Source organism: Astatotilapia calliptera, chromosome 23 (assembly GCF_900246225.1).
Source record: "Astatotilapia calliptera chromosome 23, fAstCal1.2, whole genome shotgun sequence".
Classification (NCBI taxonomy): domain Eukaryota; kingdom Metazoa; phylum Chordata; class Actinopteri; order Cichliformes; family Cichlidae; genus Astatotilapia; species Astatotilapia calliptera.
In genome coordinates, this window is record NC_039323.1 from 23,991,472 (window position 1) to 24,006,558 (window position 15,087).

A 15,087-nucleotide genomic window follows, 5' to 3' on the forward strand; every position below is an offset into this window, starting at 1 on the left:
CCTAATGGAAGTCATTTTGTAGCTCTCACAGTGCTCATCCTGTTCCTTCTAGCGTAAAGGAGCAGATATCGGTCCTGCTGATGGACCTTCTATGGCCCTGTCCAGCTCCCCTACAGTAACTGCCTGTGTGTTCCTGAGACACAACAAACCTTCTGACAATGGCACGTATTGATGTGCCATCCTGGAGGAGTTGGACTACCTGTGCAACCTCTGTAGGGTCAGGTATCGTCTCATGCTAGCAGTAGTGACACAGAGACTGGCCAAATGCAAAACTAGTAAAAAACAGAAAAAGTGAAGAGGGAAAAATGTGTCCCCTCCAGCTGCAAATCATTCCTTTGTTGGGGTTTGTCTCATTGTCACATGTCTACTGGACTTGTTGTTCATTTCATTAACACCAAAGCAACTGAAACTCATTAACAAGCCCCTCTGACACTTAAATGACCAGAACAACATCCCAGAGATTTAACTGACTGGATGGTATACTCTCATTAAAGTGTCCCTTTAATTTTTTGAGTAGTCTATAACTGATATGGAACATGATTAAGAAAGAAAAAAAATGCATAAATCAATCAGGAAACTTAAATGAACTATCTGACGTTTTCAAAAGCACTACCTGGCTACTTCATGGTTGTCCAGGTTAATCTCAGACGTCTTGGTTATTTGCTCAGAGCGAGACCTGTAGCCCATCTCATGGTACAGGAACTTCCTCGCTGCCTCAAGTTCCTCCTGGATTTAAAGAAAAAAAAAAGTGAGCCCACACTAATCAGCAGAGTCATTTTCTCCTTAATCAGAACAAACAGATTCACACATACACCCTCTGTAACTCAGGTTATAACATTAAATGAGGCATCTAATGTCTAATGAGGTCACTACAATGTGTGTCAACGGCTAAAATGTTTCTTTTTCTCCAGCTTGCTACATGTCACTCATACAAGCTGCTGTCTCAAAATGCACAGCTCGATGTTAGTTTACCTGATTCATCAGATCTTTTAGCTCTAAACAAACCTCAAAACACTGGAAAACATCTGGTTTTCCAAAACTCAAAATAACATCTTCAAAAGTCTCTTTGTGTCTGACCACCACATCAAATCTAAAGAAAGTCTGTCGCTGTCACATGACAGTGACAGTGAGGAGAAATTATTTATTATGGCTGCACAACTTCCACCCATCCTACAAGTGAGACTCTCTAATCTGTGTTTTCTAATCTGTGTTTTCTAACTCCAGGGCCCTGTTTCAGGAAGCCGGTTTAGTGCAAACTCTGAGTAAGTATACCCTGAGTTAACGAAAACTCTGGGTTTTCGGTTTCACAAAGCGAGTTTAGATTAATTCTGAGTGAGTTACTATGACGACACACTCCGTGAAGCTAACCTGCCCCCTAGCAGGTTTACTTCAACTAACCCTGACCTTCTCCGCCTCTTTGTCGGAAACCTGACTGTAGGAAGTGTCAGACATGGCGTGTCCCTTCCTTGAAGAGCCAGTAGATGTTGAAGCCCAAATTCTCCGCAGAGCTCTCCGCCGGGAGAGAGTGATTAGAGCGCGTTCGGACATTTTATCATTTCCTGATGATTTCCTGTGTGAACGTTACCGTTTTTCAGCACAATCTACAATTTATTTGAATAACATCCTCAGGCCTAATATTGCTCATGTGACACATCGCGGACATGCTCTCAGTTCATTACATATTATTTGTATTGCACTTCGGTTTTTTTGCAAACGGGAGCTTTCTGTATAATATTGGTGACGCTGAGCACGTTTCCAAGGCTACCGTCTGTCGGGCAGTCAGGAATGTTACAGTTGCACTGAAACGTCTCCTGTACTCGTTTGTGGTGTTCCCCGGTCATAGACCCACAAGATTTATCAAAGAGGGATGCCACAAAATTGCAGGTATCAGGATGAACGAAACTTAATTTATGATGTGGTGATACTTGAACTACTACTTAAATTTTACATTTATTTTCACGGTTCCCAGGCGTGATTGGCTGTATAGATGGCACTCACATTCCAGTCATTGCTCCTTCAGTAAATGAAGGAGACTATGTGAACAGGAAGTCTTTCCACAGCATTAATGTACAGGTACATGGTTCCCTGTAGCATTTCAAACTAACAAATTATTTCATTATAGTAATGGATGCTAATTTGTGTTCTCTGCACTGTGAAGATCATATGTGATGCTGCCAACATTATCACAAATGTGGAAGCCAACTGCTCAGCCTCTGTGAGTGGTGGTGGTGGAGGACCCCACCTGTTTTTCGGGCCTCCGCTTTTTTTCTGTTGGCTATAACGGGCCACATTTGAGCATACAGAGTAAGCAAATATGTACTTGTAATGTGCTCAGATAATTTCAATAAGTGCTTACAGAGGGGAAATTAATGTAGCCTCTAACTGCAATTGATTTACATGGGACAAACAGACCAAGCACTATGGCTCATAATACAATTACACCTTACCTGTTTGGACTATATTTTTATATTTCATTTTTACTTGCTGCCAGGAACGTTTGGGGCCTGTTGGGTTGCACCTGCGCACACGTCACATCACAAAATAAAATGTATAAAATAAAAAATAAAATATAATAAATAACGTGTTAAATGGGTGGAAATCCCTAGATCAATGTTTAAATTAACACTCACGCATTGACTCTGTCGGCTATGTTTTGCCATGCATGCTCCCTTTCTTTTGCAGCTGAGGCTGTGTTACTTTTTTTCTGCAAAATTTGCATGTTATCGGCATATGCTGCCATCAGAATTTCGGCCTCAAGCGCTGTAAAATACATTGACCGCGCCTTCTTTCCCTCCGTCTCCATGGTGACTCGCTTAATCTGTGCTCCACTAATCAGGGCTTTATGTATCCTCGTGCGCGCGCTTAATTTGGGGTTAAAGCAACTCCGCGTTGACTGAACTAATTGTTATCAGCCTTTCTGAAACCGAATATTCCGAGTTGGACAGTTCGGGGTTACTCAACCCTGAGTATCGTTTTTCACTCTGAGTTTTCTAAACCGGCTTCCTGAAATAGGGCCCAGGACTACGCTGATTAAAATCTCTCAATCACAGACAAAGAATTACCAATAACAAATTTTGGGGTGATGTTACAGGTTTTTTTTTTTTGGGAAAACTGATCATTGGAGCTGCAGTACTGTGAAAAAGTATCTTCCACCTTCTTGATCAATCAAATCAAACAAATTTAATACTAGAAGTTAGTAAGTCTGAGTAAATACAAACTGCAGCTTTTACATTTATTCCATGAAAAACTGTAATTAAAAAAAGGGATCATCAAGATGTTTTTGGTAAATGTGAGACGAGCATTTGTGATCTTTTTGGTCAGCAGTGGTTTTCTCCTTGAACTCTCCCATGGACGCCGTTTTTGCCCAGTCTCTTTCTTATTGTTGAATCATGAACTCTGACCTTAACTGAGACAAGTGAGTTAGATGTTCTTTTGCGGCCTCTTGGATGAGTCATCGAAGCTCTTGGAGTAATTTTGGTTGGCTGGTCACTCCTGGGAAGCTTCACCACTGTTCCAAGTTTCCTTCAATTGTGGATAATGTCTCTCACTGTGGTTCACTGAAGTTCCTGAGCCTCAGAAATGGCTTTGTAACCTTTTCCAGACTGATAGATGTCACTGATTTGTTTCTCAGCTGCTCCTTTAGATCGTGATGTGCTGTGTTGGTGTTTGAGATCTTTTAGCTTCACTTTGTCACACATTTTCTATTTAAGTGATTTCTTGATTCAACACGTCTGGCAGTAATCAGGCCTTAGTGTAGCTGAAGAAACTGAAGTCAGGGTTCCAAAAAATGTGGTTAATACAGTTAATTCATGATGTACTTCTTCATACAGGCCCAGGTGAGTTTGGATAGGGTTTCTCCCTTAATAAATGAAATCTTCATTTAAAAACTGCATTTTTGTATTTACTCTGGTTATCTTTGCCTAACATTAAAATTTGTTTGATGATCTGAAACATTTCAGTGTGACAAATATGCAAAAAAACACAAACAAACAAAAAACCATGAAGAAAGCAGACACTTTTTCACAACAATGTAACTGAAAGCTTTTACACAAGGAAAACCAGAAACCAGATTGTTTGGTGCATGATTAACCGACTTGTTTATGAGCTATTCTCCCACTACTTCTGCTGGTTAACAATAAAGGCCTAAAATAGCTCAACTTTCATGCATGCACAGAGCCTCCTCTATGAAAGAGCAAAGGGTGTGGACATTTCCATTGTACTCTGATCAAAAACGAATCCCTGCCCCGACTTGAGAAACCCACCAGGGATTAAAGCTTTATGCAGAAGCCAGGGGAATAAAACAAGTGTAATCCCATCAGTGCACATCCTTTTAACCTGCAGACATGCACCTCAGGATGCTGGTGACAGTTTTAGAAATAGAGTTAGGTTATGTTTTAACCATAAGCACACTTTCAGTAGTAGATGTGGGCCTTATATTTCCTTTTATTTATGTCTGTGAAGACATTCTCATCCAAGAAGCTTCTCGGATGAGAGGTGAAACGTCTTCAAGCAACTTAAAGAAGTCCAGACGCTTTTCTTTGCAAGCTCCTTTGACTACGATGACCTGGAGGACTGAGAACCTTCACAGACATATTGCCGTGCATATTTTTTTAATAAGCCTCTCTATGTGGACAACAGAGATTCTGTAAATCTAACCATACCAAACGGTGACCTGGTGAATGTTAAAGGGTTAAAAACATCAAGTGTTGTAAAGCCGTACCGTCCTCTTCTCCTGACTCCAGTCCAGTTCTTTGCCCATGATCTGGACGATACGTGGGAGCGCCTCATCAGCCGCCTGCACATTCAGGAAGCCCAGGCGAGTTCGCCGGGCGATGACATCGATGGCGGTGCAGGCGTACTCCTTAATCGCATATAGCACCTGAAAAAGACGAGAAGCTCTCAGACACTCCTCAGACACACAGCTGGAACTTTAACCATTTACACAACAGTCCCACTTTACCTCGCTTTCGATGTACGGGAATTCAGACACCAATCTTTTCCCGACGATCGGCCATCTCTGCCCGGTGACCTGAGCCATTTTGGCAACGTCGAATGCCCTTCCCCCATACGTGGAGGCCAGGTGTTGAGCGACCTGTGCCAGAGAAAGATATAAATACTTACTTAAATACATAGATTTTATATTAATTTATGTTAATAATAATGCTAATCAGAGGTTTTCTGCCCTGAAAACATGTTTAGGAATTTATACCAAAGCAAAATCACCAGGACTGTGATAAAACACCATTACTCAAACACTCAAACAATTATCAAAGGTCATAAATTACAGGGACATGCATAAACAGTAAGGTGAAACTAAAGCAAAAAGACTGCCTGAATTTGTGTAGTCAACCCACAAACACACAATTTAAACTGTGTTAATAACAGTATTAAATTATTGGATAATCAGAAGCACTTATTAGAAGTTTATTGACTGTTTAGTTACATCGAAACATGTGACCCACCTGTTATTCACTGATAAAACTTTTATTAAAATGAATACATTATTCACTCATTAGGAACTTTTTTTTGTTTTGTTTTGTTTTTTTCTTACATCTGCTAGAACAAAGTCTCATCATGGTCTATAATTTGATTTTCCTAAATATATCATTTACACTAAACTGCTTTTTATATCTAAACGTTTTTACCATCCTTGTCATAGGAGCTTTTATATAAAGTCATTAGCTGATCTGAGAAATACATAAGCAGCATCAGTAGAAATATTACAAGTCATTTCCTACATGAGGAAATAAAGACCGACACCTCTTATACTGACTGATTAACTCATTCACTGCCAGCCATTGGCAGTGAATGAGTTAAACCCATTGACTCATTCACTGCCATTGACGGCTATAGACGTCAATGGCAGTGAATGAGTTAATACATTTGTAAACAGAGTTTGACAGTATATCATACTTTCACATGGCTACTCCCGCTGTTTCCCTCCACTGTTAATGGCATATTGCTATAACGGTTAAATAATAGGGGGGGGGGGGCTGTGCTAAAATATTTCTATAGAGAAAGATGTTGAACATCCTACTCCAACTTAAGAATTACAGGTGTGACGCCAGCTTATTTGGGTTTTTCCAAATAAGCTGAATTCAGTGTGTGTATAATAAGTGTGTGAATGTATAATTCCTGTTATCCCTCCTACAACATATAAGTCCATTATTCTGAAAATCTATTTGCTCTTGGTTAGTTTTTCCCAGCTGCCAGTGAAATAATGAGCAATAATGGCACAAGTCTGAATAAGTAAATAGATACATTTAAAAATAAATGTACAAAATGAATGTTTGAATGTAGACAGAGAAATAAATCCAAGTTAAAATACAGAAATAATTAGATAGCTACATAAATTCATGTGGAGAAATAATATACAAATGCAAAAACAGAACAATTAATTAATTAATATCTACTACCTAAATAACTTTCAAATAATGACCGAGTATAAATGAAGATAAATGTAAAAATAAATAAATCATTAAGTAAATGTTGAGGTATATATGATGCAAAATAGAGAATTAATTAGATTAATGTAAAACTATGGAAATTGATTTGCAGAACTAAAAACATAATATAAAAACTGAGTGAATACACTAAATAAATACATTATATAGATTAAATACATTAAATTTATCTATAAATTAATGTTGTAAACTAAAACTAAACTAAATAACTGTAGTAAAACTGAGCATAAATACATAAATAAATACATGAATTGTGAAATACAAAAAAATATAGAAAATGTAGAATAAAAATTAAAAATATCAAATGTAGAAAAACAGCTGTAGCCTTAATTAAAATTTGAATAGTATGTATAGAAATTATTTTTCAATTCCCTCCCCGAATAAATGTTTGTATTTACTTAATTTATTGATTAATTTATTTAGAATTATTTAGTTTTCTGTCCTCTTTAACAGCATGTTTTTAAAAAAGGTCAGAAAATAACTGTTAGATTAACTGTTAAATTGTCTGTTGTGTTTAACCAACAGCCCAAAAAACATAGTTTTAATACAAAATTAGAAAAACACCCTGATATTAACAGACTCAGCACTGTCCATCAATCAAATATTCCACTCTTAAACTGAAGACTGATTTTAACAGACGTTACACACAATTAAAGAGTTAAACAATAAAAAGCTTCTGCTTTTAAACGCATGTTTAAGTCCTTTCACTACAGTTTAAATTATGTAAACTTGCAGCTGCTGGTATTCAGATGATCGATTTCACCTCTTCTGAGTTAAACGACAAACGATAACGCCGCTTTGTCAATGAGGTGTCACATGTTTACAGAACACAACAGGTTATTTGCTATTCAGATCGTTGGCCTGCTGATCGTGTGAAAGGGCAAACGCTGTCCAAATACCAACAGTGACCTTTTAGGAATATTTCAGAGAACAACCAGAACAACCAGAGCTGAGGCCCCTAATGAGGAGTACGTTTACTGCAGGCACTCAGCGCAGGACTCCTTTTTCCTTATGAAACTATGTTCTACTGCGCTTAATGAAAACGAGCAGGCTAATTATCAGAAAGACGCTGCAAAGCTGATGTGAGTCGATGTGCCTTTCCTTAATGCCACTGGTAAATTGGACAGCACACAGTGCGTTCTAACGCGTGTCCAGTCTTTTGTGTAGTGGAAATGTCAGCTTTGTTACAGCAGCAGCTTTAATGTCAGCATCTGGTGGAGAAGACACCGAATGTGTCTGCGAGAGCTGCGGTTACAGCTCGGTTTGTACACGGCTGTGTCAGCCAGTGTGTACAGTAGCTACGCACTCCCAAACTTTTCTTAATGAAGCAGTAATCTCATTGATTGGTCTGAAAACAAACCTGGAAGATGTGGCTTTAAATATAAACCGTCACTTATCTCAGTGGCAGAGAGATCCAGACTTTCACATTAAAGTCAGACACTTATTTGTACACTCACCAGCCACTTCATTAGGTATACTTTTTTAACTGCTCATTAACACAAACATCCAGTCTGCCAATTACATGGAGGCAACTGAGTGTATTTAGGAATCTGGACATTATCAAGATGATGAGCTACGTTCAAAAAGCATCAGAAAGAGGAAGAAGACGGTGATTTAAGCAACTTTAAACAATGCAGGGTTGATGGACTGTGTATTTCAGAAGCTGCTGATATGCTGGGAGTTTCCCCACACGACCATCTCTAGAGTTCTAGAACAATCTGAAAAAGAGAAAATAGTCTGTGAGCTTCACTAATCTGGGTGAAAACGATGCTAGAGGTCAGAGGAGAATGCTCAGCCCGCTTCGAGCTGATAGGAAGACAACAGTAACACAAATAACCACTTGTTACAACCAAGCTATGCAGAGGAGTATGGTCTTCTGCTGCTGATGCGTCTCATCAGCAGCAGAACGGGTGACACGTCTGTCAACTACAAACAGGAAACTGAGGCTACAGTACACATGAGCTCACTAATTAGACAATCGAAGGCGGGAAAAAGGAACTGATGAATGTTTCCCTGACCTCTAGTTCTTCCTCTTCCACCAGTACAGCTTCACAAGTTTGACTTTGCCATTTTACCAAACTTTTCAGATAAAAGTCTTTCAGCCTTTTAAATGAAAGCTGTTAATATGAAAACATCAGAGAGTGTTGCATTTTGACAACAATCAGAAGTAGAGCTTCATCGATGAACCAGCTATAATTGTAAAGGACAAAAGACACCTATATATCAATTTAACATTTTCAAGGTTTAGACTGATGCTCAAATGCAACCTAAGATAAGATAAGATGGTCTATATTAGTCCCACTGTTGGGTAATTCACAATAAACAGATGTAGCATAAGAAGAGATTTGAAGATGTGGTGGTAAATTATGGGGCTTATTTATCAGTTTTTTGCAGCTTGGATCATAAGTTTTCTAAAAGAAGAAACAAAACTGCACATAAAGCATAAAATCATAAGAAACTCAACTCTCCGGTCCACAACGACACACTTCTTTGGCAAGTCTGATAAAATGTACAAGAGAAGGAAACTTTAAATAAAGGCCTGGTATGCTTTGGGGTTAATGTAAGAAAAGGCCACTGTTTGAGAAATTAAGGCTAACATGTATAAAGTATCAAACCTGCCGAGTAGGACTGCTTTAGGCTGCTGGAAGCGACTCGGTAACAGAAGGAAAGCAGAAGCAGAGGAAATGAAAGGAAAAGAGCCATCGATCAGCAGCTGTGCTTAAAAACCTGCTGAGCTTTAATAGTAAACAGTACAGTATTAGGCTTTAATGACCAGCTGCAGTAACGTAACATCTGACCTCTTTCTCCAGGCCGTAGTCCTGCACCAGGCGGATGTAAAGGGTCGGCGTCCACCCCTTGGCTCCCTCCAGCATCAGACCAACAGTCTTGCAGGAGTCAGCTGAGAGGCGGTGGGCCTTAATTGTTGCGTCCAGGGTCTCTTCAGCCATAGATCTGTAGGTGGTCCATTTCCCACCTGAACACCAAAGCTGTGTTTTAAAATCCATCACAGGTACCTCTCATTGAAGATGATCAAACAGATGAAGGCCAGCTCACCAGCGATTGTGACCAGTCCGCTGTCACTGATGCTGACGATGTGGTTCCTGCAGATGGACTGGGTGTCTTTGGAGCTGGGGTCCGTCACTAGGGGACGTATGCCGCTCCACGCTGCCAACACGTCTCCTCGACGCACTGCAGACACAAAAATGTCACACCATGTCATGTTTATTAAAGAAGGAGCCAAAGAGGAGAATATAGAGCTAACAACTCTATATTCAACTGTGGGCCAAGAATGAATCCCTGAGGGACTCCAAGCACAGCAAGATTTGATTTAAGACCCTTAAGAGCAATCTTTCTGACTAGAAACTCGCTGCTCTACCCAAAAAGATGAGATTACGATTACCTACCCTTCCCCAATGCATCACTGAATGCCCAAACCTGTGAGTCAGTAATTAAAAAAAACCTTTAAAACTGCAGATTCAGTCACCATATAAGCATGCGGCTCCATGTGAAGCAGGTAAAAAATAAAAAGCAGGCTACTCAAAAGTTCATCACAAAGCACTCCTGTACCTTCTACATCAGGGCTGAGATAATTGCGGACCTCCCTCAGGATGAAGTTGATGTCGTCCTCCCCTGGGATTGGGTGGGCTGTCACACTAGTGGGGGTGTCGGTTGTTCCGGCGATGGTCATGTTCTCCCACGGCAGGAAGAAGATGACACGACCATCGCTGGTGGCTGGATCGAGGAGACCCATGTTGTCAGGACTGTGCCAAGGAGAAGGGAAAAAAGGAGGATTTCTTATTATTAAATATACCACTCGTAATAGAAGTAGCAGGAGTCTGTGCGGTTTATTGAAATAAAAAAGGAGAGTGGCGCAAAAAAATTGAGGAAAACAGGAGGAAAAGAAGGAATGGTGGCACTAAAAATGAGGAGATGAGGGCCAACCTGAGCAGGAGACAAATGAACACAGATATGGAAGAGGTAGAGGAGGCACGGGAGTATGTGGGTGGGGGGTAGATAGCAGCAGGAGGAAGATGAGAATAAGTGAGCAGGAGGAAGAAAATTAGGTGGTTGGCATTTCTGTTCAAAGGGCTCGCGCTCCCTCGGGTTTCACTCAATAAGCTTAGCTGAACTTTAAAACCTCCGACTTCAACAAAACCACTCTGCCACTCGGCTGTATCTTAACCGGAGAAGATTGTCCTATGTATGTAGGCGGAGGTCAGATAATAGTTTGGCTAGCTTAGTATTTACACACAGGAATGAGAAAACACAGGAACTACTATACATGTTAATGGAAGAGAAAAAGAAAACAACAGGAACAGCTTTGGTTGTTTTTGGCATTATTATGTCAGACCTGTAGTATCCGGGGATGACGATGTGAACTCCAGCACTGGGCTGGCAGATGTTCGAGGCCTCCTGGTTGTCCATCTTCCTCAGAGCGTCTGTGAACGGTCCGGTGGCGTTGATCACACACTTGGCCCTCACGTCAAATTCCTGCCCTGTGAAGACGAGCGAGACGTTGACAGATTCGATTAAGAGAGACATCAAATACAAAAAATAAGCAAACAATAATGTGGGAGGAACCGTTCACTGGCTTCTTAATGCAAACAGCAGCTTCTTATCACAATTAAATTGAGTTTTTCCTTTTTTATTTCACACCACTGCAGCACCGTCCTGCCTGTGTATATATTATTTGCTATACACATTCATTTCTACTTACATTTACAATAATGCATTTACCCAAAAAAAATCCTTTTAGAAGCCTTCATGGTCATTAAGAACAATACATAACTCAAATAAAAGGAAGCTGTAGATATAGCTGCAGAAAACATCAGAGGCAGAAACAAGAAAAACAGCAACAAGATAATGGGAATTTCCTTTATCAGCTTTGAAGTATTACTAATAACTTATTCATTAATAATCTAATGTAAGGCTTGTAGTTTATAATATAACTGTTATTAATGACCTGAAGCGCTACAGCTGGACACGATGAGACTTTTTTATTAATTTTTAACTTCTCTGTGGACTGCAGTGCACAAATATTTGGCTCTAATTGTTGCACTTTTCTCCTTTGTTTGAGCGCCTCTTAATACAAGCGTCACTGACCCTTTGACACACATTTACAGAAGTGTTTTTTTCCTACGTCTGAGTGCTTTGAACCTAACATTCACATGCTCACACTCTGATGGATGCACAGGGGGAAGACATGACCTGCTCTACCTCCTGAGCCGACGCCACACGCAAATAAAGCAAAAGCCAATTAGACGTGGAATTCAGTTTTTGCAATCATGCGAATGCTTGGCTTCAACTTGTCTGCCATTTTGAACATGTGACACTGTAGTTCTAGATGTTCAGGCAAGGTGGCAAGGTGATACTACTTGCAAATATGTCTTGATGCATGCTCAGCCAACCAGGTAAGTAAATTCTGAAAGACTGAGCCTGAGGACAGTCAAGGAGGCCATTTACGTGAAAAGGTAAAGAACATCTATGAATGGAGGAGGAGCCTTAAGGGTACATCTTTTGCCATCTAACAATGCTGTGATTGCAGCCACTCCCACTGTGAATGGCACTCATGGCCATTGATCTATGGACTTTAATCAGTGGTTGTTGATCAATGGTCATGATAATTTGCATATTAATGATCAAGGAATTGACCTCATAGCCCATTCGTTCATTCAGTGGGCTGGTTTCAGTCATTATGCAAATGTACTGTTTATAAGATTGGAAACCTGCAGTCAGCTGAGACTGAAGAAGTCACTTGGATGAGTGACAAAACGTTTCTCCCACTGAAAACGCCACGTCCAGATGAACAGAATCAACCTTTTAAGAGGTACTTGCAAAGACGTATACAATGTCTTGGACACCAGGAAACTATTGTTAGGAGGACATCGACTTATCTGCAAGCATTTGCCAACTACTCTCCTAGTGGAAGTGATGGAGATCTTTTGCTTTCAAAGTAAAAGTTGCACCTTTTGAAAGGTGTTGGCTGTGTAGATCCAAATTTTACTTTAAAGGAAACTGTTTGTTTCTGGCTGCCGTTTAATGAGTAGATGGCAAGTGTTTGCACCAACTGCCAGAAACCTCCAGGAACTACTCACCAACTGGTTGTTAGTGCACATTTTTAATGTTCACTATGGTGGATAACTATTGATCAATGTGCGCATGATGTCACACAAGAAACCTGAAAGGTGATGAATGGGTGGGAGAAAAAAAAAAGCAATCCACAGTGAAGGTGAAATTGGGGGTTTCTGATTTTCCCGCTCCCACCATAGGGGGCGTATTTGAGCTCAATATGACATGTTTTTCCAAAAAGCGAGAAGAGTGAACTTAAGTTATTAACCCTGGCTCTATGGTGTTAATGAGAAGTTAAAAGAAAGAGATTAAATGGACATGCCGTTGTTATGGTTACATGGTGGTCTTCAGGTATATAGCAGGTATAGAGCTGACCCTTTCCATCCTCACTTCCAGGGATTTTTCATAAATATATTTAATCCTAATGTTTAAAAAGCTTTTTTAATGTCAGTCTCCATGTAGACTGATGCAACAGTTTGAAGCGGCACAACACAGCTTGGCCTTTTTAAATGATTATTTCATCTTCTCTTTTTATGGTGTTGGAGGAAGTCTAAACCTTCAGGGTCAGGATGATCTTTCTAACCTGTGCTTTAGGAGCTCAGAGACACTTTCGGATGGAAAAAATTAAACTTTAGAGCGCCATCTCGCCGCCCGCATCCCTCACCTGTGATGACGTCCCTGCAGCGGGCACCGCACACCTTCTCTCTGCCGCTCTGTGGGTCCTTTTTCTTCAGCAGGTGAATCACCTCGGTGTAGTTTGCGATGGCGGCGCCGTAGCGGGCGGCACTGAGGGCGATGGCCAGGTTCATACGGGCATCATTGTGCTGACCTGAAGCAGGACAGAAAAGAAGGACATGAACAAGATGGAAGGAAGAGGTAATTTGTGCCTTTTTATTGGCATTTAGCTGGATTTCTCACATGGATAGGAGAATTTGTACCTAGGGGAAGTATTTGAGGAATGCATATATATATAATACAGCAGCCAGCCAGCTCGGCGTAAGTGGATTAGGCCCAACATTTGGTGTGTGTCTGTGACAATAAAGAAGTGTCTGCTGTTGCTGGTGGCAGCGGCAGTAACCAAGGAAGTGGGAGAAATAGCTGCTGCTGCTCACCCGCTCCGACCGGTGACGCCGCTGCCGCTGCTGCTCTGCGGTCTACACCGCCGGGAGAGAAGGTCATATTTCGAAATGTCACGGGCGTGATTGTTCCAGACGGCATAATTGGAGAAAAGACGACCCACCCCTCCCCCTCCTCCCCATCACCCTGGCCCCCAGCCCCCACCCCTTCAGAGCAGATGATGGGAGGATGGTGAGGAGGTGAAAATCAAACATATGCTGCTCTGCACCAGGAAAACGCTCTTCCATTTTCTCAGTCTGCAGGCAGGAACCTCCGATCACTTAAGAGTAAAAGTATTTTAAATGGATAAATAAAACTTCAGGTAAGCGCTCCTTACTGTGCTGAAGAAATAAACGGATATTAATGGATATCGTATTTTATTTCATAGTAAAAATATGATAAAGACAAACATCAGCAACCTGTAAGTGGTGTCATTTCTCCAATTAAAATAAAACAAAAAAAAACAAAACAGCCTGTTGTGAGTGAACACAACGAGCCCATACTCAGCGAAGCCAGCAGTAGAAAACACATCACCCGCAGATACGCCGTTGTTATTTTCGGCGGCGGAACGGAAAGGACGCCAGAGGCACAAGGCTCCTCACACTCAGCTGGACGCTCAGCATATGTTTGGTTCTCCTTCGTGGTGAAAAGGCAAACACGCAACCTTTAGCGCCGCGGGGGTAGAGGGGGCATCCTACCAGTCTGTCAACACATTTTGTTCGGCACCAGTGGAGATGTGAAGGCCTCGGGCAGAGCTGCATCCGAGGCCTGCATTCTCTATTCTGCTGTTTGGCTTAATGATACCATCCCTACATGTTTCCTGAAGTATATTTCAGATTTGCACTATTTGTGTTTAAATGTGAATAAAAGAGAAAGTTGGTCGTAAACTTTACCTGATTTAAATTCTTAGCATAAAGTATGTTTTTATGTAAAGAATAAATTGTTTTTTGCTTCTTTGTCTGTACTCGTACAGGTTTTGAACAGCACAGCTAAAAATATGTCTATGAACTGAAGAAAGACAGATTGTATTTTAAAGGCGTTTAATTTTTACTACTGCTGTGTTTAGTAGTTTATTCACACTGGCATCAATCTCATAGTAATTTGGGGCTTTTAAGGATTTCATTGAACTGTTTAAAACAAGAACTGGAAGTACAAGCTTGATGTTATTTAGGATTTCTTCTAATCAACACAAGGTCAAAAATAAACACGCAGTTCAAATACATCCACCCAACTGTGTCCGAGTTTCAACAATCTAGCTGTTGGTTCCCGGTGAAGTTGAAGAAATTCCTTCTTTATTATTCCAACCAATTTGTGCAGTGTACCAGTACCACTGGCAGCAAAACAGCCCCAGAGCATGATGTTACCACCACCATGCTTGACAGCTGGTATGTTGTTCTTAGGTTTGAAAGCCTCATCTTTACTCCTCCAAACCTACATC

At 40.7% G+C, this 15,087-nt stretch overlaps 1 protein-coding gene across 2 annotated transcripts in view; it reads right to left on the reverse strand.

The window, feature by feature from the left end:
* Window positions 1-15,087, reverse strand: part of gpd2 (glycerol-3-phosphate dehydrogenase 2 (mitochondrial)) — a 36,011-nt gene that overhangs the window by 6,142 nt on the left and 14,782 nt on the right. For both annotated transcript variants that reach the window (XM_026158497.1, XM_026158496.1), the window contains 8 exons: window positions 13,198-13,362; window positions 10,816-10,960; window positions 10,032-10,225; window positions 9,519-9,653; window positions 9,263-9,438; window positions 4,961-5,092; window positions 4,721-4,879; window positions 614-726 (listed from right to left, as the gene is read on the reverse strand). In XM_026158497.1, the coding sequence (XP_026014282.1) occupies window positions 614-726; window positions 4,721-4,879; window positions 4,961-5,092; window positions 9,263-9,438; window positions 9,519-9,653; window positions 10,032-10,225; window positions 10,816-10,960; window positions 13,198-13,362 (1,219 nt within the window). The remainder of the gene's footprint in view (window positions 1-613; window positions 727-4,720; window positions 4,880-4,960; window positions 5,093-9,262; window positions 9,439-9,518; window positions 9,654-10,031; window positions 10,226-10,815; window positions 10,961-13,197; window positions 13,363-15,087) is intronic.